Below are 19,669 nucleotides of genomic sequence, written 5' to 3' on the forward strand. Positions count from 1 at the left end.
GCAAGCGCAATTGAACCGGACATACCAAGGGAGACGCCCGTTTGTAATTCTGATGGCAATTGGAACGGACGATTGACCCAAATAAGCATTGACAAGTAGGACAGGACAATGACCGCAATAATCGACGCTTTCACTTCGTGCTCAGAACGTTTCCTTTAGCTCTTTCTCTCTATAAGCTCTATTCACAATGCTCATGGAGCGTGCAAGGAAAGACTCTCTGCTGTGCCAGTGCACTTTTCAAATTTGAATCATGACAGTGCTATCGCCGCGCGGCCCTCAACTGCCAGTGAGCAGCGTACTGGCGTTGTGCAACCACCGTTGCAGGAACAGCCGGAGGAAAACAATGCTACCCATGCTACTGCTACTGTCACGCGACAGGAGCCAGCCTGAGTGTTGTCATTACGTTGCCATGTCAGCACTGACTTGTTTTTAGTTTTAGTTACTTATTCATATTTCTGCTGCTGCTCCATTGGCGGTTCAGTTTCCGCTCTGTACTGCGCGTGTACAGGAAGTTGTTTCCACTCCCGTATTACCTGCATTCTTCCTCCAGCTTCCACAACGAAGTTCCCTAACGCAATAAGATGGTGAAATCCATGCAATTGGCGTCTCTTGTCCTGCGCGGTATCGCTATGGTAAGTAAAGTCATAGATCATGCCCTATAGAAAGACCAGTGGGGGGGGGGGGGGGGGGGGCCGCGAGGCCAGATGCTCCCCTGGGCCATGTTCTACTACTAACTAGTAGTTTCCCCCGTAATGCGCGGCATTTCGCGGCGGTCTCGCGCCGCCGGGAAATTACACTGGGCACAATTGCTCTCTGTTAGCTCTTTGGTGTTATCGTCAGTGCCGCAATAGAAGACAAAGCTCGTGGAAATTATGATGTCGACTATCAGAAGTTTGGGTTTCATTATGTCCGTATTTGCTATTACAGCAATTACGACGCCTGTCCATATGCTATTGGAGTCGGCGTCTTTGCCCTGGTTGTGGCCTTCGTTTTTCTGATTCTTGATATTTTGCTTATGTGGAAGACATCCGTAAAGGAAAAGATTGGTTTTTGCGTGACTGTTGCCGACATTGCTATGAGTGTACTACTCATTGTGCTTTGGTTTGTTTCATTGGTTTTTCTCGGGGCAAATTGGTCTAATGGAAATGTGGCGCACTTGGAAAAAAAATATGACATCACCATATCTTTTACTACCTCAGCAGCTAGGGCTGGCATTGCTTTCTCTGCTTTATCCTTGCTTGTTTGGGTAAGAGATATTACTGCCAGAGTTTCTAATCTTGATGCCTTTGTGCAGATTGCCCTGCTGGTTTTAGCCGTGCTGAAACTCAAATCTTTGCGTAGCGATAGAAAAAGCCCCGGCAGTGGCGAAGAGAAAAAGACTCCAGCTCCGGTGTAGGGTCATTTCTCGTGTTTATTTATTGATAGGGGCGCTGCATGACCAACTGTCTGTCATTTAGGAAAAAAACTCAGCTGTGGTGTAAGGTCATTCGTTTTGTGTTTTGTCTATTGATCTATTGATGGGCGCTGCGTGGCTGTTTGCGTGTCAAGTCGCATTTAGACGTAAGCTTCTGTTTACTTGCCCTACGGACGAAGCGCAAGCGCAGTTGAACCGGACATACCAAGGGAGACGCCCGTTTGGAATTCTGATGGCAATTGGAACGGACGAACACCGAACCGAGGCTCCTCTTCGCCTCGCCTTAAGAATCATCGCTTTGGTAAGAAAACTGGCAATGATCTTTGAAGACGTCAGAGGCGACAGTTGTCAGTTCCATGCCTTTTCCGGGGACGACAACACAGGGGATCGCGCAGCAAAAAAAGGATGCTATAGATATTTTTTCTTTTCGTTTACAGATATTTGGAGCAGCGGTGATCGGTTTGATACAGGGGCCCCTCATTGACGATTTCCTCGCCAAGGGAGACATATGTGCGTTCAATTCGAAGGATGAGGTCTGCTTATTTGGCACGGCGACCGGTGGAATATCAATTGCCCTTGCCATCATTTTCATTGTCGTCGACATCATGGATATTATGGGAAAATACGAAGAGAAGAAAGGAAGTCTGATGACGTTTGCTCTCGATGGAGTATTGGCTTTCTGCTTGATTGTTCTTTGGCTTGCTTTTGCTATCTATTCCGACGAGCAGTGGCGGTCGCGACCCAATATTTCATCCGATTTGAAAAGTGCATTGGTGGATAACAGTACTTTTGAATCGGCTCTTCGCTCTGGTGATGCTGTCGTTGTCTTTGCCTTTTTATCATTTCCTCTATGGGTAGGTGTAGTGTGATGACTCTCATAAAAGTTCAATCTTATGACTTTAGATGGTTTTGAGCTGTTTCTCTTTCAAAGCTTCAGCAATGTTCTGAAATGACTGCCGATGTCACGTGTTATAGTTACTGTGCTCCACAATATTGGTTATCAAGATTAAAATTATTTCTTTCTTTGAACGCGCATGTTTTAGAACAGAGGCGGGTCTTTCATTGGGAAGGAGTTTTGGCGCTTACCAATTTGAGAGGAGTATACGGGTTTCGCTGAAGACTAACCAACCCGGATGCTTTTTACGCCGCGTATCCTTTCTTCTCGTTGTTTCATACGATTTCATGGTGGAAACGCGCCGAAAACTCGTCCTGGAGTTGTGATCCGGGTCGCCGGCGTGCGCGGTGACGAAATCGAGCGTCTTCTAAACGATGCGGCGAGTGCGCCGAGTCGCGCGACGTTTCAAGCGGCAACGGCCACTTTCCTAGCACGCGACAAGCACCGAAGAGGCCACATGGGCTACGTGCGCGGCTCCCTCGACTATCTCGACGCGACAGGCCTCGCAAACGACTTGGCACTCTACAATACAATTCTCGACGTTTTTCCACGCGATCGCTTTCAAAATCGCACGCTCATGGACGCGATATGGCCGAAAGCGCATCCGCAAATCGATTGCGCTTTGAACGTTCTGCAGAAAATGGAAGATAACGGCGTTCGACCGAATTCTCAAACTTATTCGGTTTTATTGGAAATTTTTGGTCGAGCGAGTCTGCCTGTGCAGAAATGCCGACGCATTGCCTATTGGTTCGATCGATTTGAAACGAATGACCCATATCGCTTAGTTGGCGGGTCAAGGGAATCCTCTTCACGTGATTTGGCTCGGTTTACTTTGGAGAGAATTTGTGGCGGTGAACAACGTTATAATTATGAAATTGAAGTTGTTCGGGTGAGTGGAAATAAATTAATAAATTAATAATTAATTAATTTTTTATTAGGATTCTGATCCTTTTGTGACGTGTGGTATTCATTCTGTCAAAGCCAAAGAATTCCACGACGATCGAAGCATTTTTCTTCAAGTGACTGGGCCACATAGAACGTGGCTCCAAGACATTGAACAGTATTACTACGTTCTTTTGAATCAAAAGCACCAAGGTGATTTATTTATTTATTTATTATGTATGTTTGCTCACGTGACTGAAATTGCAGATATTCTTTCCGTTGCGACAACAGACGCTTCTGAGAATGAGCCGAAACACTTGGCACTAAACAGCTGGCTTACACACGTTCAATCGAAGCACGTAAACCTCTCTAATGCGCGCGTACTCTTTTCTCTCACCCACGAATAAATCCCGTATTCATTCACGAGCCCAGCGAATGGGGCAATGACGTCGATTGACGTCACACCGGCGCAAGCGTGCGCACTAAATACTCACAATGGCGACGGCGACATCGTACGGTGGATCGACGTCCAAGGGCAACATTTCTGCCATACTTACCGGTCAGCATTTCGTCGACACGATCAAGAAACCTCAAGTGATCACTCGACTAATAACGCTGGTTTGTTTGCCGAGCGGCGTCACGCCTCTTTTCCACCCGTAGTCACGCCTACTTTTGCATGCAGGTTTGCTGCATCATTGTCTTCGGCTGCATTGTCGGCGGCGGCTCGGCGTCCAGTACATGCTACATTGATCCCGACCAGAAAACGGGAACGTGCGCCTTTGGCGTATTTGTGGGCGTGGTCGGCTTCATACTCTGCCTCGCTTATCTCATCGTCGACTATCTCTTCGAGCTTACGAACAATATTTTCGTGCGCAAATACACCGTTCTGAGCGACTTTGCCGCCAGCACCGTGTGGGGTCTCATGTTTTTCGTCGCTTTTTGCGTTCTCGCCGCCAAGTGGACGTCGGCCAAGGCGAAGGCGAACAACGCTTTGTCGGGAGCTATCACTGGAAACGTTCAGGCGGCGATTGCATTCGCCTTCTTCAGCACCGCTGGATTTGTGCGAGATAAACTAGTGCAAATATCCGGGAGTTTTGACTTGTTGCTTTAGATCGTTCTCGCCGTTCTGGCTGTTCTCCGCTTTCGTCAAGGTCCCGGAGAGCTGGGAGGAACGTCCGACGAGATCGCCTCGTCGTCGACAACGGGAAGAGCTTCTGAAAGCGGAGGAAGCGCCGGAGCAGCTCCAACTCTCACAAAAATCACGCCGACAGGTGAAGACTCGGAAACGAGTGGCGGTCCCACCGTTGCGACAGTTGACGTTCACGCTCCCGGTACAGAGGCACTGTAGCACACGAATTTCGCTTGCTGGGCTTTTTTCTTTTTCTCTCTTCGCATTTTTCCGTAGTCCGAGTCTACGTCCTGCCAGAACTGTTTTTGTTTTTTTCTCTCTTTTTCAAGTTGTTTCGGAAGCATTACATTTTCAACACGTGCCGATTGGTGCTTTTGTTTCACGTGACCGGCCGGATCACATGAATAAAACTTCACGTGTACAGCATGAGTCACGGTAGCACGACCGGTACCGCCTTCATTCTTTCATTCCTCCTTCTTTTCACCTCTATTCAATGCGCTACCACACCCAATTTTGTTCTATTATTTGCTGATGATTTTGGCTGGGGTGACGTGGGAGCAAATTGGGCCGAGACGAAAGAGACTCCAAATATTGATCGCCTTGCCGCGTCAGGGATTCGCTTCACCGACTTTCACGCCGCCGCATCGGCGTGCACTCCGTCGCGAGCCTCTCTTCTCACGGGAAGACTCGGCTTGAGAACGGGAGCCGTTACGAATTTTAATCCATTGTCGCAATATGGACTTCCTCTTAATGAAACGACTTTGGCGGAAGTGCTCAAGGCAGCTGGATACTCAACTGGAATGATTGGTATGTAAATGAGATATCTATATTATCCAAAATATGTTTCTTAGGAAAGTGGCACCTGGGTATCAATGGCTTGTATCATCCTAATCATCGAGGCTTTGAATTCTACTACGGCTTACCATACAGTAACGATATGGGATGCGTTGATGATCCAGGCTACAATTTGCCTATGTGTTTACCTTGTCCCAAAAAGAGTGACGCCACCCTGAGAGATTTATTTCAAGAAGAAGCTGCAATAAACTGTGATCGTTGGAGCGATGCTGTCCCATTGTTTCATAATCTTGACATTATTGAACAGCCCGCCGATTTGGACACACTCAGCAATCGTTACGCTCAGATGGCGGATAGTTTTATCTCAAATCAAACCAACGACACACCATTCTTTCTCTACGTGGCATTTGCTCACATGCACGTGCCGCAAAATCATGATCCAAAGTACACAAATGCGTCGACGCGTAAGACAATTTTTGCTGACACTCTACTGGAAATGGATACAACGGTTGGCGTGATACTTGACTCCTTGCGTCGAAACGGATTCACCAACGACACTCTTGTTTTGTTTACAGGCGATAATGGGCCTTGGGAGGAGAAGTGTGATCTTTCTGGATCTCCTGGTCCCTATTTAGGTCTATGGGAGAAACGTCATTCAAATGGATCGAGTTGTAAAACGACTACGTGGGAAGGAGGACATCGTGAACCTGGAATCGTTTCTTGGCCCGGTACAATTAAACCTCGCGTTTCGAACGCCTTGGTCAGTACTTTGGATGTCTTGCCTACTTTTGGGAAATTAGCTGGGGCATCTCTACCGGCGTACCGCATGTTTGATGGCTTGGATATCAGTCACGTTTTATTGAATGGATCTGAGAAGGGTCACGATTTCTTGGTGCATCCGAATAGCGGAGGATCGGGCAAAATTGGAAATTGGGATACACTGAGGAAAGGTGACTGGAAAATTAAGTATCAAACGGGTGGAAGACGTTCCTGCAATAATTCCACTCCAAAAGAAGTGCGTCACGATCCTCCACTTTTATTTAACCTCAAAGACGACGAACAGGAGAGCGAGGCGCTGGACGTAACCAAAGAGCCGTACTCGCAAATTTTGGCAGAAATGACGAAGCTGCTTGAAGAGCTAAAGGAGAGTCTAGCAAAGGACAACACAACAATCACCCAATATACGAATAATCCTCATGTCAAGCCGTGCTGCAATGAAAAAAGCGTTGTTTGTCGATGCACTGTATGAAAAGGACTGTCCTGTGATTTTGTGCGATAGTAATGAGTGTAATCAAATTTGTTTTATCACGTGACCTGATCACATAAGTTTTGTGAGTCGGTTTGTGAGTACAGTAGAATGTTCACTGTGTCGTTTCTCCTTCTTTTCGGTGCCGTTCAGTGTGCTAGCCGGCCCAATTTTGTTCTCCTATTCGCCGACGATTTCGGCTGGGGCGACGTGGGAGCAAATTGGGCTGAAACGAAAGAGACGCCGAATATCGATCGCCTCGCCGCATCAGGAATTCGTTTCACCGACTTTCACGCCGGCGCATCGGTGTGCACTCCATCGCGAGCCGCTCTCCTTACGGGAAGACTCGGCTTGCGAACAGGAGTCGTCAAAAATTTCGGTGTAACGTCACGATATGGACTTCCTCTCAACGAAACAACATTGCCGGAAATGCTCAAGGCGGCTGGATACTCAACTGGAATGATCGGTGCCAACTCTATAATAGTCTATTTAGCTGACATATGTCTTAGGAAAGTGGCACTTGGGTATCAATGGCTTGTATCATCCAAATCATCGAGGCTTTGAATTCTACTATGGTTTACCATACAGTAACGACATGGGATGCGTTGATGATCCAGGCTACAATTTGCCTATGTGTTTACCTTGTCCCAAAAAGAGTGACGCCACCCTGAGAGATTTATTTCAAGCAGAAGCTGCAATAAACTGTGATCATTGGAGTGATGCTGTCCCATTGTTTCATAATCTTGACATTATTGAACAGCCCGCCAATTTGAATACACTCAGCAATCGCTACGCTCAGATGGCGGATAGTTTTATCTCAAATCAAACCAACGACACACCATTCTTTCTCTACGTGGCGTTTGCTCACATGCACGTGCCGCAAAATCACGATCCAAAATACACAAACGCGTCGACACGTAAGACAGTTTTTGCCGACACTCTACTGGAAATGGATACAACGGTTGGTGTGATACTTGACTCCTTGCGTCGAAACGGATTTACCAACGACACTCTTGTTTTATTTACAGGCGATAATGGGCCTTGGGAGGGAAAGTGTAATCTTACTGGAACTCCAGGTCCCTATTTGGGTCTATGGGAGAAACGTCATTCGAATGGATCCAGCTGTAAAACGACCGCTTGGGAAGGAGGGCATCGCGAGCCTGGAATCGTTTCTTGGCCAGGTACAATCAAAGCTCGCGTCTCAAACGCTTTGGTTAGCGCTTTAGATGTCTTCCCAACCTTTGGGAAATTAGCTGGAGCATCTCTACCGGAGTATCGCATGTTTGATGGCTTGGATATCAGTCAAGTGTTATTCAATGGATCTGAGAAGGGACACGATTTCTTGCCGCATCCGAATAGCGGAGCGTCTGGCGTGTTGGGTCACTTGGATACATTGAGGAAAGGTGACTGGAAAATTATATATCAAACGGGTGGAGTAGCCTCCTGTAATAGTCCTCATCCAAAAACAGTACGACATGATCCTCCTCTTCTATTCAACCTCAAAGACGACGAACAGGAGAGCGAGGCGCTGGACGTGACCAAAGAGCCGTACTCGCAAATATTGGCGGAAATGACGAAGTTGCTTGACGAGATAAAGGAGAGTGTGGCAAAGGACAACACAACAGCGGCTCTATACACGAATAATCCTCGTGCTAGGCCGTGCTGCAATGAAAACAACGTTGTCTGTCGTTGCACTGTATAATAAGGACTCTCTTGCATTTTGTCTGTGGTGCGACAAACATTTCTGCACGTTTCAGTTTCTATAATGCATCGATCACATGCCAAAACCATGAATATGAATACTAGGACGTCCGTTGCGTCATTCCTCCTTCTTTTCGGCGCCGTTCAGTGCTCTACCCGACCCAATTTTGTTCTAATGTTTGCCGACGATTTCGGTTGGGGTGATGTGGGAGCGAATTGGGCCGAAACGAAGGAGACGCCGAATATCGATCGCCTCGCGACGTCAGGGATTCGTTTCACGGATTTTCACGCTGGCGCATCGGTGTGCACTCCGTCGCGAGCCGCTCTCCTCACGGGAAGACTCGGCTTGCGAACGGGAGTCGTTCAGAATTTCGGCGTATTGTCGCAATATGGACTTCCTCTCAACGAAACGACTTTGGCGGAAATGCTCAAGGCGACTGGATACTCAACTGGAATGATTGGTGTCTAAACTACCCTAAAATTCCCCTAAGATAATAATAATAATATTATTATTATTTGTATAGGAGTACTTAGACCCATGCATTCAGGTAACGTAATTTGGGTGTGTCTTAGGAAAGTGGCACCTGGGCATCAATGGCTCCTATCATCCAAATCATCGAGGATTTGATTTCTACTACGGTTTACCCTACAGTAACGACATGGGATGCGTTGATGATCCAGGCTACAATTTGCCTATGTGTTTACCTTGTCCCAAAAAGAGTGACGCCACCCTGAGAGATTTATTTCAAGAAGAAGCTGCAATAAACTGCGATCGTTGGAGTGATGCTGTCCCATTGTTTCATAATCTTGACATTATTGAACAGCCCGCCGATTTGAATACACTCAGCAATCGCTACGCTCAGATGGCGGATAGTTTTATCTCAAATCAAACCAGCGACACACCATTCTTTCTCTACGTGGCATTTGCTCACATGCACGTGCCACAAAATCACGATCCAAAATACACAAACGCGTCGACACGTAAGACAATTTTTGCTGACACTCTACTGGAGATGGATACAACGGTTGGCGTGATACTTGACTCCTTGCGTCGAAACGGATTCACCAACGACACTCTTGTTTTATTTACAGGCGATAATGGGCCTTGGGAGGAGAAGTGCAATCTTACTGGATCCCCAGGTTCCTATTTAGGACTCTGGGAGAAACGTCATTCGAATGGATCAAGTTCTAAGAGGACCACGTGGGAAGGAGGACATCGTGAACCTGGAATCGTTTCTTGGCCGGGTATGATTAAACCTCGCGTCTCAAACGCTTTGGTTAGTGCTCTAGACGTCTTCCCAACCTTTGGAAAATTAGCTGGGGCGTCCCTACCAGTGTACCGCATGTTTGATGGCTTGGATATTAGTCACGTGTTATTCAATGGGTCTGAGAAGGGACACGATTTCTTGGTGCATCCGAATAGCGGAGGGTCTGGCGGAGCGGGAGACTTGGATACATTGAGAAAAGGTGACTGGAAACTTATGTATCAAACGGGTGGAGTAGCCTCCTGTAATCGTCTTAGTCCGCCAGCAATACGTCATGATCCTCCACTTTTATTCAACCTCATAAACGATGAGCAGGAGAGCGAGGCGCTGGACGTGACCGAAGAGCCGTACTCGCAAATTTTGATAGAAATGACAAAGCTACTTGAACAGGTAAAGGAGAGTGTATCCAAGGACAACACAACAGTCGCTGAATATAAGAAAAATTCTGATGACAGGCCATGTTGCAATAGAAACAACGTTGTTTGTCGATGCACTGTATAATAAGGACTCTCTCTCTTACATTTTGTCTGTGATTAGCAATTTTATTTAGGATTCATTTCCTCGTCTGCGCAGTCTCTTCAAGAACACGTGACATTCTCTAGCGAAGCATGGCGTCAGCGTACGGCGGATCCTCGTCCAAAGGCAACTGGTCGACTGTTCTTACACCGGGTCATGCTCTAGACACCGTAAAAAAGCCGCACGTCATCGTGCGACTCGCCCTCATGGTGCGACAAACAGGCCACGCCTCCTTTTCATCTTCATGATCTTTAAATTCTAGGTCTGTTGCATTGTCGCATTCGGCACGCTCGCGGACAAGGGAAAAGTCTTCGGTCAATGTGTTGTAGGATCAAACGGCTTCTGCTCCTGGGCCATTTTCGTCGGCGTGATGGGGTTTCTAAAAACTCTCTTCTACTTGACCAGCGACTTTCTATTCGAAATGACGAATAACGTCAACATTCGTCGATACATCACGCTCGCTGACGTCATATCGTCTTTCGTTTGGGCTTTTCTCTTCTTGGTTGCATTCGGCGTTAGCGTGCACAATTATAACAACGTCAAAAGCGCGCTTTCGAGCTCTACGAAGAGTACGGTGCAAGGCTCGATTGCCTTCATGTTTATTTGCATGGGCGGCTTTGTGAGTGGAAGACCACGCTCCCTTTCTCAATTTATTATTTATTTATTTATTTATTTATTTCAGATTGCCGTGGGCGTTTTGGCTTTGCTTCGCTATCGACAGGGAGTCGGTGACGGATTCGGCACGAGTGGAGGAGCCTCAGGAGGAGGAGGAGAAAGTGCGGAGCCAGAAACGACACCCTATCAAGCTCCGGAAGTTCCAGCTACAGAATGATGAGCCACTGCATCATTCAACTACGCACTTGTTGTTCGTTCTTTTGTCATGCTGCTGTCTTTTCTTTCTCGCTCATCCAATTGGCACTGACTGACACGAAATCTATTTACGACATCCATTTCCAATACCCATGGAGAAAAAAACACCAACCTCCCCCCCCCCCCCCCTCCCCCCCAGACGCGAGAACAATAGAAAAACAAGCACAAGATACCGTTCAGAAAGACAAAGACAAAAAAGAATACGACTAGTAGTACACAAGTTCTCAAAGAATCAAGCAATTTTTCTTCTTCTTCGCGGGTTTCTGAGGATTGAGAACGGCCCGTATGGCCTCATCAAACACGGTCTTGAGACCCTTCTGCGTCAGCGCCGAACATTCGAGATATTTTACGGAGGAAATCTCCTTTGCCATCTGCAACGCCTGCGCATAGGTAATTGGCGAGAGTTTCTTCTCTTTCAGCTTTTCAATCGTTTCCTTGTCGTCGCGCAAGTCCAATTTCGTTCCGACGAGAATAATTGGCGTATTGGGACAGTGATGACTCACTTCCGGGTACCACTGGGGGGGGGGGGGGGGGGGGGGGGGGGGGGGGAAATCATTGAATTACAAAGCTAACGTGACGTCGTCGTCGTTCAGTCACCTTCGCTCGCACATTCTCAAATGACGCCGGGCTTACAAGCGAAAAGCATATGAGAAAGACGTCCTAGAAAGGTCTCATAGACGACGAGAAGGGAATTTTCGATGCAGCATCTCACCGTTTGCGGATACGAAAGAGGTCGTAGCCTATCGTAGTCCTCTTGACCTGGATGATGAAAGAAATTAAAAGTCGTGACGTCACGCGCGAGGGAAAGAATCAGCGCACGAACCGGCCGTGTCCCACAAGCCGAGATTGATCGGCTTTCCGTCTACCATTACATTCGCCGAATAGTTATCGAAGCTAGAAAAAAGAAAAAAGAGGAGGATCCCCCCGATAGGATCCCGCGACTTTATCGCGTACACAGTCGGTATGTATTCGCCGGGAAACGCATTCGTCGTGTAGCTGATTAGAAGACACGTCTTACCGACGGCTCTAGAAAAGCAGAAATGTGAGTAACGCCCATATATACGGGGACGCCGTTAGGGGGACCCCTTTTCTACATCGAACGTTCGTTCGCCGATCGCGTATCATTTGTCTACTTGCGCGAGGAAAGCGCTGTGCGAACGGAAAGGGAGACCGGGTGCTAAACAGTTCGTGCGCGCGTGTCGCGCTCGAAAACGCGCGATTTCGTACCCGTCGCCGACGACGACACATTTGATGGCTTGCATTTCGTTCGTGCGATTGCGATTGTGATCGAGTTTTGCGCTCTCCCGACGGCTTTTATACAGCGATCAATATGGCGACTCGCGAGAGGCCCGATATGTGTTGCCCAGGGCACGCGAGCTTTTATAGGCTAGATACGCCCAGTTTTGTTGCTATTTCCGGAATGTTGGACGTCATCGAGTCCAGCGCGCGTTATCGGCTACGAAATCCTTAGGGTGGCTCGCTTTTTGACGCTTAGCGGTCGATCTTTGTTTCGATTTCGGTCGCGAATGACGGAGAGCGATGCGGAATCGTATCGTCGCGTCTCCGAAGGAAAAGCGACAATTCTGTATCCACGAAACGAAGAAGTCTTCTATAATCCCGTCCAAGAATTCAATCGAGACTTGAGGCGAGTTCTCTAAGCTCAAATCTGGAAAACAAATAGCCAGGGTTTCTTTTCGGGGGTGCAGCACGGCCGTTATACGCGAATTCATAGGCGAAAAAAGCAACGTTTCGATTTTGGAAGCTCTCGCCGCTTCCGGTTTGCGATCGATTCGCTACGCACTAGAAATCCCGCGCGGACTAAGCCGAATCGTCGCGAACGATCTCAGTCCAGCCGCAGTGGAATCAATCAAACGAAACGTGGAACACAATCAGGTCAATCACATCGTCACGCCCACTTGTACAGATGCAAGGTAACATTGATAAAAATGCAACAGTCTAACGAACGAACCTTAATTAGTTTGCTGATGTATCAGCATCGAGTGAAAAAATTTGACGTCATCGACCTGGATCCCTACGGATCGCCGTCGCCTTTTTTAGATTCAGCTGTACAAGCAGTTTCCGACGGAGGTAGAATAAATAAATAAATAAATAAATAAGTACCCCCTTCCTTAGGACTTCTCTGTGTCACTTGCACTGACATGGGAGTCCTTTGTGGTAGCAATAGCGAGGCTTCGTACGCGAAATACGGGTCCGTGTCGCTCAAAGCGTCCTATTGTCATGAAATGGTTTGCCCTCTCTCTGATTTGTCACGAAAATGACATCATCGCGTGGCTCTAGGCTCTGCGCATTGCCTTGGCTAGCATCGAGAGTCATTGTGCTCGATACAAGCGCTACATTCGACCTCTCCTTTCAGTCAGTGTCGATTTTTATATTCGCGTTTTCGTGCAAGTCTTCACCGGCGCTGTTCACGTGAAAGATTCAGCTAGGTATAGACTCTAAGAGTATGAGGCAGTACCGATGTTCCTAGACTATTTACTTATAGTAAAAAAGCCTATGTTTATCGCTGCATTGGGTGCGATTCATTTCACCTACAGAACGTAGGCAAGAGAGTAGAAAAAGAGAAAAGGTTTCCTTCAAAAACACATCATAATCATAGAATCACTATCTTACGTTCTCTCGGTTTTAGTATAAAATATTCACCCGGTACTGGACCGCCTATAATCGGTCAGCATTGCGACGAGTGCGGCAGCGTTTTTCAGGTATAATCAAACAATTTGAGACCGTCATTTTACAGTCAGATGTCGTACGTTTCAGGTCGGAGGTCCTGTATGGGCCAAACCGATTCACGACATCGATTTCGTAAAGAAACTCCTGGCTCACGTCTCTGATGCCGAGACGGCGAAATACGGTACCGTAGATAGAATGAGAGGCACACTATCCGTCATATCAGAAGTAGGAAGTGTAGATAAATTCTAGTACCACTCTATTCTCAAGGGGTCTGTAATTTAGGAGCTACCCGATTACCCGTTTTATTATTGCGTTGATAAAATGTGCGGATTCGTGCACTGCACGACGCCGCCTCTCCTCTCCTTCAAGTCAGCGAAAATTAATTCGTAGATTCAATATTTTTAGTTAGGCTATTTCTCTTTGACTTGAGGTCTGCTCTGATGAGTCTCGGTCATCAGGTCAGCTTCACGCACTGTCGTCAAAACGCTTTTAAAACGAGCGCTAGCAATAAAGTTCTATGGGACGTACTTCGATCTTGGGTGAGATCACGTGGCTTTGCTGCAGAGGCCCACTGGGAAATTATTCGTAGATAAAATCTAATCCTGTTAACATGAAGAAAGTCAGTGAGAAATCGCCTACAGCTGTGTTTCTTTCCAAAGAATCTAGGTAGAGTTCGCGCACGAAGGCCGGGTGGTTTTTAATTGTTCTCGTAGTTTAGAGGTCGATTTTACTGTGAGACCGGATGCGAATCCTCCCTCGAGGCAAAAGAAGTTGTTGCGATTCCAGGAGAATCCCCTGCCCAATTGGGGCCCGAAATCGAGAGCAAAGAAGCGGTGCATTTAGTAGGAAAGACGCGCGTATCATCTAGCATACAGATTTTCATATAGGAAAGAAAACAGCGAAACTCTCACGAATAAACGAAAGCGTCTACAGGGTCGTACGAAGTCAGAAAACGCTGAAAAACGAATAGAGCACAAGTGCAAGAACTTTTTGAAGGTAGGGAGGAGGAGAACATAAGGAGATTTGCTGTACAACGTGATTAGGGAACGTGCCGATATGAAGATAAATGTCGTTACTCTCATGACCCTTCTTCTCCTAAGCAGGACATGTAAGTTAGTTTTTTGAGAATAAGCAGAAGGGGGTCTTTGTTTTGAGATACAGCAGAGACACTAAAATTGACACAGATTTGCAGTTCTACTGGCTTTCAATTAAAGAAAGTGGCAAGGAAACACATGTAGGCGACGAGTCCAAGCGCTGCACCCACTATGTTGATTAACAAAGCCACGCGAGCGCTGGACTTTCCCTTCTCCCGATTTCCCGCCTTGAAATCCGAGTAGCTCTGCGAACGGAAATGAAATACACAGGCAGGCACACCCTCAACTATCGCGCCGAGGCCTTACTTGAGAAGAAAGAAGAAGGGCAATTATTCCGCACAGAAAGCAGCAGAATAGAGTTGTAAAAACGGAGAATGGAAAATAGCTTGCCGAAAGCGGATTCTCTTGAGTCACGGCCACTGCGCTTGGCATGATCTAAATCCAATTTATTATACGGTTCCCATAAAAAAAAGGTCTCCGCTAGCTGTACATGCCTGAGGTTGGCTCATGACAATTGCCACTTCAGTTTGTTGACCACTATAGTACGGAGGAGGCAACGTCGACGACGTGGCGTGAGGCGTTTCGCTGACGATTCCCTCAGGCGATTGCATTTCCTTGCCGTCGAAAGTGTCGACGAAGTGAGCGGCAGAAGATGCTGTCGCAGCGAGATTACGAAGCATGGGGAAGATCTCTAGGCCTACCGTCATTCTCTACAAGGGTAGAAAAGTCGGAGGCCATTGCGAAGGATGCGGAAGTAGGCTGAAGAACGCGGAAAAGTGGAGGTTAGTCTTCCTCGCATGCTCAGTCTTAGATGTATATATAGAGAGAAACGCGCAATAGTATTTCCTTTATCATATTCGACAGCACGCGGGAGGCAACGTTGGTGATAGGCTAGTAAACGTATCCAAAACAAGAAGAACACAGTAGCAAAAATATACAAACAGCTCACACAGAAAAGTAGAAAAGTAAGAAAAATAATCGTTAGACGCACAGATGTGCTTTAAAGCTTCTCATAGGTTGGTGAATTGGCGCTAGGACTAGCGTGGAGACGATAGGCACTGGTCAAAGCAAGCAGAGCCTAGAAGAGACAAGGACAAATAAGATATCGATCACAGTCTCATCTATACTTACTGTGCCGAAAAATGCGAAGAAGGCGAAAACAAGTGAGACTCGCGCGTTCAAATCTTCGACATCGTTAAGATACGTCTCTTTCCCAGTTGGCAGTTGACCGTATCCTTGCGTCATGAGAGCAAACGCCGTAATCCAAATGAGCACGAACACGAAATTCAACACGACGTCGAACAGGAGAACGATTTGACTCCAATCAGAGCTGCTTTCGGCTTTCCAAATGAAATAAATGTCGACGAAGACGAGGAGGACGCAAACGATGAGACTGAGCGAACCGGCGGCCTCGCCGAGCGCGCACGCCGCCATGTGACCGTTGTAAACGCACGTACCGTTGAGGAGATCCTCGTACCAGTCCTTCGTACCCGTCGAAGAGATCGCTCCAAGGACAACAATCGAACTGATCTAGAAAGGGCTACTTAGCACGTTCCGAGCTAGTCGAACGCTTCTCACAATAACAATACAACGAATTGCGACTATAATCCACGCTTTCGCTCCCGAAAACGCCGTCATTTTTGCGTGAAATGATGTGGCACGTGACGTGAGCTCGCACGTTGTTTCCCTTTGTTTATGCTTCGTTCGATCGCTCGTCTCGTCGTTCGGGAGCTGAAGAGAGGCAAGAAAGAAGTTTGGGACGACATCAAACCTCTACGGAATCCTCCAGGGCAAGAGAACCGAGCTCACCATATAAATAAAGTTTACTGTGCTTCGTTTTTCGTCGCAGATACGTTCCGCCGCCTCGCAATCCAAGACTTTCGTTTCTCACGCACATCCAAGTTTGGAAAGACGCCTCGGAGAGTTATAGGGACACGTGGCGACGCACTTTAGGTCCGTGCTTCATCAGAAGGACCGCTGACATTGACATTCTTTCTTTAGAGGGATGGAAGGGAGGCAGTGGAGCGACGGTAAAAAAGGCGGAGAAAATAGAAACGTCTCGTCCCGGGGAGCCAAAAGCAGAGCTGGAGACGGCCAAAAGCATCGAGGAATTAGTTCAAGAGGGAAAGATGACCATGGTTTCACGCAATCATTTTTCCCTAGGCATTTGATTTAATGTTATTACTAGGAGGCAGCTAAGAAGCCCGGCAGACGACTTTTTAAGGAGAGTTGGATTCTCTATAAGACGACGTTAGCAGCTTTCATTGCAGGATACAAAGAAGGCTTTCAGAATCCACTCTGGAATCCATCAAAAACAATCAAAATCGCAGAAAATGTATTTAAAACGGATGAAGAAAAGAAGACGTAGCGTATTCAACATAGAAACCCTCATAAAATTTTTTCTACATGGAGAGCCTAACCTCAAATATTAAGCTTTTCCCAGCAGCCCGTTTTCACTGATTACAACCCACTACGTATACAGTACATAGGTCCTCCTCAATGCCATCTCGTCTGCTCCAATGTCAAGTTTTCCAGTGGCCAGCTATGACAGAACGCCGGCTTTGCAATACAGAAAAGCCCGGCAGGGAAACGATTAGAGTCTAAATGAAACGTAGCAGGCTTCTTCCTTGAACTTGGCGGCACAGACCAAGCACCGCGCTGACCGCTAATGCTAGTATAGCTCTTGCTCTTCTTTGAAACGATCCAGCGCCTTTTTCGTTTCCGCCTTCGAAATTCCACGGCGGTCACGTGAACGTGCGGTTAGATCGATTCGCAAAAACGCTTTTATTTGAGCAAAAACGCGCACTTACAATCTATACTAACGAAAAAACTTCTACCTGGCTCAAATTATCTTGAATATGTCCCGTTCTTCGCGTTATCTTCGCGTCGCGTCGTTTTTCTTTCGTCCGACTTCTCTCCTGCGAAAAAAAAGAGATTAGTTACTGTAAATTAATCCGTGTACGTACCTTTTTGTTGCGTCCGTATTCGCGCTACCCAGGCTACACCGCGGGGAGGTTCGGACGCGTCGTAGCCCAGGGAAATCTTCGCAAAGCGAGGATCCCCTTCCAAAAAGTGTCGGGCGAGTTGCGGGTCCTCGGCCAATCCATTCAGTACCCACCTGGATGAGGATCGGCCCCTAATACCGAAACCCCGGTGCGCTGGTACCAAAGCCTTCGGTATGTCTTCCTGAGAAGAACCGGGCCTTGTGGACTGGAGAGAGGCTGACCGCTGTTTGTAGGAGTCGACAATGAAGACAGTGCAATGGAGGAATCGAAGGCTCCTGGGCTGGATCATCGTTGGTCTAATCGCGTCGTTCGGGTGAGAAAAGTGCCGGCAACCAGACCATAGTTGAACACCCCCTCCAAGCCGTATCCACTCAGCTTAACGCGGATCGTGCTTGTTGACGACAATAAGACCTCGAACGATCCGTCTGCCCAGTGCGTAAACCGAGGCCGAAGCCCCCCATCGCCCCGCTTACGGGCTCCGGCACGGAATTAACCGTGGGCCACGCTGAGATCCAACTATCCTCACTTGCCTTCTGCCAAAGCCCCCGAGCCAGTCCTCTCAAGGATGAGACGCAGATTGCTCCACGCCGCACCCACCCTCAGCCGCAACTGAAGGAAGATCTGTGTGCGCTTCGCTTTTGAACAGTGTAGCTCCGCCCAGCGCGCTCATTGGTCCGCGGTGTCACGTGGTGTGACGTTGAGCGCGTTCATTGGCTCTACCGCTCGTAGGCGCGAAATCGTAAACCGGTTTTGAAAACAGGTTGGCGGCAACGGCCAAAATGCTATCTTTAGAAATCAAATGATGCAACCGTCGACGTCACGGTCACGCGAGTGACGTAAGATCGACCACGCTCAAGATGGATTGAGAAATTCAAAAGTCGAATGGCGGATAAAAAAGATGAAAATTTACCTCGAAATACCACGCGATCCCACGTGCTCTGCTCTTCTTATATTCCCGGATGTAAAATGGACTCGAACGCAAAGGACGACGAGGACGACCCGATCGTCCGCGAGGTTTGACGTCGCATAGTGCGAAAAAGCTGTATTGCACGTTTCTTTGTTCAGATTGACGTTTACTGGTCAAATCCGGCGAATAAAAACCTCGCCGTTATTCAAGTTTGTCCTCTCCCTGCCCCCCGCGCTTGAAATTCACCTCCCCAAATACGTTTAGTACCCTCTACGACCTGCGAATCGGCCCATCGACCCGTCGCAGGTCCTCGCCGTGCGAATGAAGCCCAAGCAGGAAAAAGTAGGCGTGGTCGCTAAAAAGAAAAGAGAAAAAAATTGACGATTCTGTAGCTGCAATTGGAGCTTGCAATCGACACGGAGAGCAAGCACTACGACCAGGCCAAAGGACGTCGCGTAGCGAGCAGCGTCGACGCGGCGACGGCGACGGCACGCGGCGACGAAAGCGAAGACTTTTATCAGAGGCACGCGACATTAGAATACACTACATTGTTTTCATATTCTCTCTCCTTGTCTCGCAGTCCTCTAATGGACAGGCAGATACTCGAGTCGGATTCGAGTTCGCCGCCTTCAGGGCGATACGCTATTGGAGTAATGCGTAACGGTAGAATTCAATAATTAATTTTTTTTGAATCGTTTATTGTATCGGTTTTATAGGGGCACTTCATTTGACTCCCGTTCAGCACATTTTTCGAATGAAGCCCAGTTTTTCCTACGTTGACAAAGCAGATAAAGGAAAAACCACCGCCACTGCCACGACTCGCGAAGGTCCAGTACAAAAAACTGCATAAATAGATTAATAAATCAATATCGTTTTATAGTAGCCAACGATGGGCATGAGAGTGAAGACGAAGCTCGGCCTGTTACAGTAATATTAATTCGCATAGGAGGAATTCTATTCGTGACGTTTGTTTTCTCAGGTTCGTCTCGTTCGCCAAGGCGACAATAAGGGAAGAGCGAGTCGAGAGATGGCCGCTCGACAGCAACAAATGGAATGGGAAGACGAGAAGTGGGTCGACTTGCGTTACTCTGGTCCAGACGTTCGTAACAATAGATCAATAAAAACCACGCGTATTTAAATTTTTTATTATTAGTCAGAAAGTGCTGATCAGAAGTGGGAAAGTCTAAAGTGTCCAACTCCAGACGTTCACATTGAGTTCAACAGCACACCGGAGTAAATTATATTAATTAACACACCTAGGT

The 19,669-nt window shown here is 47.5% G+C and overlaps 14 protein-coding genes and 1 long non-coding RNA gene across 18 annotated transcripts in view; 11 read left to right on the forward strand and 4 right to left on the reverse strand.

Annotated features, from left to right (window-relative positions):
• The first annotated feature begins 264 nt into the window (after positions 1-264).
• LOC136183674 (synaptogyrin-1-like) lies at positions 265-1,528 on the forward strand. Its single transcript, XM_065970394.1, has 3 exons — positions 265-632; positions 821-1,246; positions 1,295-1,528. Exons 1-3 carry the CDS (start codon positions 582-584, stop codon positions 1,394-1,396), a joined length of 579 nt encoding a protein of 192 aa, XP_065826466.1. The 5' UTR covers positions 265-581; the 3' UTR covers positions 1,397-1,528.
• Positions 1,399-2,443, forward strand: LOC136183672 (uncharacterized). Its single transcript, XM_065970391.1, has 3 exons — positions 1,399-1,715; positions 1,852-2,268; positions 2,318-2,443. The coding sequence occupies exons 1-3, from the start codon at positions 1,518-1,520 to the stop codon at positions 2,360-2,362; spliced, it is 660 nt and encodes a 219-aa protein (XP_065826463.1). The 5' UTR covers positions 1,399-1,517; the 3' UTR covers positions 2,363-2,443.
• Positions 2,444-2,521: 78 nt separating this feature from the next.
• LOC136183669 (evolutionarily conserved signaling intermediate in Toll pathway, mitochondrial-like) lies at positions 2,522-3,598 on the forward strand. The gene is made up of 3 exons (XM_065970385.1): positions 2,522-3,198; positions 3,248-3,404; positions 3,459-3,598. Exons 1-3 carry the CDS (start codon positions 2,548-2,550, stop codon positions 3,596-3,598), a joined length of 948 nt encoding a protein of 315 aa, XP_065826457.1. The 5' UTR covers positions 2,522-2,547.
• Positions 3,599-3,641: 43 nt separating this feature from the next.
• On the forward strand, positions 3,642-4,685 carry LOC136183671 (synaptogyrin-2-like). Its single transcript, XM_065970390.1, has 3 exons — positions 3,642-3,809; positions 3,874-4,251; positions 4,303-4,685. The coding sequence occupies exons 1-3, from the start codon at positions 3,687-3,689 to the stop codon at positions 4,537-4,539; spliced, it is 738 nt and encodes a 245-aa protein (XP_065826462.1). The 5' UTR covers positions 3,642-3,686; the 3' UTR covers positions 4,540-4,685.
• Positions 4,686-4,745: 60 nt separating this feature from the next.
• Positions 4,746-6,389, forward strand: LOC136183665 (arylsulfatase G-like). Its single transcript, XM_065970382.1, has 2 exons — positions 4,746-5,127; positions 5,172-6,389. Exons 1-2 carry the CDS (start codon positions 4,746-4,748, stop codon positions 6,362-6,364), a joined length of 1,575 nt encoding a protein of 524 aa, XP_065826454.1. The 3' UTR covers positions 6,365-6,389.
• Positions 6,390-6,472: 83 nt separating this feature from the next.
• Positions 6,473-8,070, forward strand: LOC136183666 (arylsulfatase G-like). The gene is made up of 2 exons (XM_065970383.1): positions 6,473-6,827; positions 6,871-8,070. Exons 1-2 carry the CDS (start codon positions 6,473-6,475, stop codon positions 8,061-8,063), a joined length of 1,548 nt encoding a protein of 515 aa, XP_065826455.1. The 3' UTR covers positions 8,064-8,070.
• A 56-nt stretch (positions 8,071-8,126) lies between these two features.
• LOC136183663 (arylsulfatase G-like) lies at positions 8,127-10,802 on the forward strand. The gene is made up of 4 exons (XM_065970380.1): positions 8,127-8,523; positions 8,636-10,052; positions 10,106-10,462; positions 10,526-10,802. The coding sequence occupies exons 1-2, from the start codon at positions 8,127-8,129 to the stop codon at positions 9,826-9,828; spliced, it is 1,590 nt and encodes a 529-aa protein (XP_065826452.1). The 3' UTR covers positions 9,829-10,052; positions 10,106-10,462; positions 10,526-10,802.
• LOC136184021 (synaptogyrin-1-like) lies at positions 9,936-10,675 on the forward strand. The gene is made up of 3 exons (XM_065970839.1): positions 9,936-10,052; positions 10,106-10,462; positions 10,526-10,675. The coding sequence occupies exons 1-3, from the start codon at positions 9,936-9,938 to the stop codon at positions 10,673-10,675; spliced, it is 624 nt and encodes a 207-aa protein (XP_065826911.1).
• A 67-nt stretch (positions 10,803-10,869) lies between the features above and the next one.
• LOC136183673 (ras-related C3 botulinum toxin substrate 1) lies at positions 10,870-12,102 on the reverse strand. 2 transcript variants are annotated; one of them, XM_065970393.1, is made up of 6 exons: positions 11,941-12,101; positions 11,668-11,739; positions 11,537-11,607; positions 11,426-11,472; positions 11,311-11,373; positions 10,870-11,228 (listed from the first exon to the last, which is right to left on the reverse strand). In XM_065970393.1, exons 1-6 carry the CDS (start codon positions 11,973-11,975, stop codon positions 10,938-10,940), a joined length of 579 nt encoding a protein of 192 aa, XP_065826465.1. In that variant the 5' UTR covers positions 11,976-12,101; the 3' UTR covers positions 10,870-10,937. The 2 variants fall into 2 exon arrangements, with proteins under 2 accessions (XP_065826465.1, XP_065826464.1); XM_065970392.1 differs by having other exon boundaries at positions 11,537-11,739; positions 11,941-12,102.
• On the forward strand, positions 11,324-14,630 carry LOC136183664 (tRNA (guanine(26)-N(2))-dimethyltransferase-like). The gene is made up of 14 exons (XM_065970381.1): positions 11,324-12,358; positions 12,420-12,644; positions 12,692-12,801; positions 12,847-12,959; positions 13,012-13,160; positions 13,217-13,300; positions 13,361-13,433; positions 13,489-13,626; positions 13,684-13,769; positions 13,832-13,940; positions 13,991-14,067; positions 14,115-14,234; positions 14,289-14,397; positions 14,445-14,630. Exons 1-14 carry the CDS (start codon positions 12,240-12,242, stop codon positions 14,511-14,513), a joined length of 1,581 nt encoding a protein of 526 aa, XP_065826453.1. The 5' UTR covers positions 11,324-12,239; the 3' UTR covers positions 14,514-14,630.
• On the reverse strand, positions 14,407-15,285 carry LOC136183677 (uncharacterized). 2 transcript variants are annotated; one of them, XM_065970399.1, is made up of 4 exons: positions 15,197-15,285; positions 14,990-15,150; positions 14,802-14,930; positions 14,408-14,740 (listed from the first exon to the last, which is right to left on the reverse strand). In XM_065970399.1, exons 1-4 carry the CDS (start codon positions 15,231-15,233, stop codon positions 14,606-14,608), a joined length of 462 nt encoding a protein of 153 aa, XP_065826471.1. In that variant the 5' UTR covers positions 15,234-15,285; the 3' UTR covers positions 14,408-14,605. The 2 variants fall into 2 exon arrangements, with proteins under 2 accessions (XP_065826470.1, XP_065826471.1); XM_065970398.1 differs by having other exon boundaries at positions 14,407-14,740; positions 14,990-15,270.
• A 47-nt stretch (positions 15,286-15,332) lies between these two features.
• LOC136183675 (uncharacterized) lies at positions 15,333-16,155 on the reverse strand. Its single transcript, XM_065970395.1, has 3 exons — positions 16,074-16,155; positions 15,627-16,025; positions 15,333-15,573 (listed from the first exon to the last, which is right to left on the reverse strand). The coding sequence occupies exons 1-3, from the start codon at positions 16,131-16,133 to the stop codon at positions 15,496-15,498; spliced, it is 537 nt and encodes a 178-aa protein (XP_065826467.1). The 5' UTR covers positions 16,134-16,155; the 3' UTR covers positions 15,333-15,495.
• A 12-nt stretch (positions 16,156-16,167) lies between these two features.
• Positions 16,168-17,173, forward strand: LOC136183676 (uncharacterized). Its single transcript, XM_065970397.1, has 4 exons — positions 16,168-16,285; positions 16,345-16,448; positions 16,497-16,633; positions 16,684-17,173. The coding sequence occupies exons 1-4, from the start codon at positions 16,191-16,193 to the stop codon at positions 16,861-16,863; spliced, it is 516 nt and encodes a 171-aa protein (XP_065826469.1). The 5' UTR covers positions 16,168-16,190; the 3' UTR covers positions 16,864-17,173.
• Positions 17,174-17,260: 87 nt separating this feature from the next.
• On the reverse strand, positions 17,261-17,532 carry LOC136183678 (uncharacterized). Its single transcript, XR_010669204.1, has 2 exons — positions 17,462-17,532; positions 17,261-17,413 (listed from the first exon to the last, which is right to left on the reverse strand). It is a non-coding gene; the product is annotated as an uncharacterized lncRNA (long non-coding RNA).
• An 877-nt stretch (positions 17,533-18,409) lies between these two features.
• The window catches only part of LOC136183662 (DNA-directed RNA polymerase III subunit RPC5-like), a 3,779-nt gene continuing 2,519 nt past the window's right edge, over positions 18,410-19,669 (forward strand). For both annotated transcript variants that reach the window (XM_065970379.1, XM_065970378.1), the window contains exons 1-9: positions 18,410-18,514; positions 18,566-18,616; positions 18,672-18,749; positions 18,800-18,930; positions 18,988-19,070; positions 19,124-19,234; positions 19,288-19,334; positions 19,387-19,506; positions 19,561-19,640. In XM_065970379.1, the coding sequence (XP_065826451.1) occupies positions 18,467-18,514; positions 18,566-18,616; positions 18,672-18,749; positions 18,800-18,930; positions 18,988-19,070; positions 19,124-19,234; positions 19,288-19,334; positions 19,387-19,506; positions 19,561-19,640 (749 nt within the window). In that variant the 5' untranslated portion in view covers positions 18,410-18,466. The remainder of the gene's footprint in view (positions 18,515-18,565; positions 18,617-18,671; positions 18,750-18,799; positions 18,931-18,987; positions 19,071-19,123; positions 19,235-19,287; positions 19,335-19,386; positions 19,507-19,560; positions 19,641-19,669) is intronic.

This window comes from Oscarella lobularis, chromosome 2, assembly GCF_947507565.1.
Source record: "Oscarella lobularis chromosome 2, ooOscLobu1.1, whole genome shotgun sequence".
NCBI classification, from domain to species: domain Eukaryota; kingdom Metazoa; phylum Porifera; class Homoscleromorpha; order Homosclerophorida; family Oscarellidae; genus Oscarella; species Oscarella lobularis.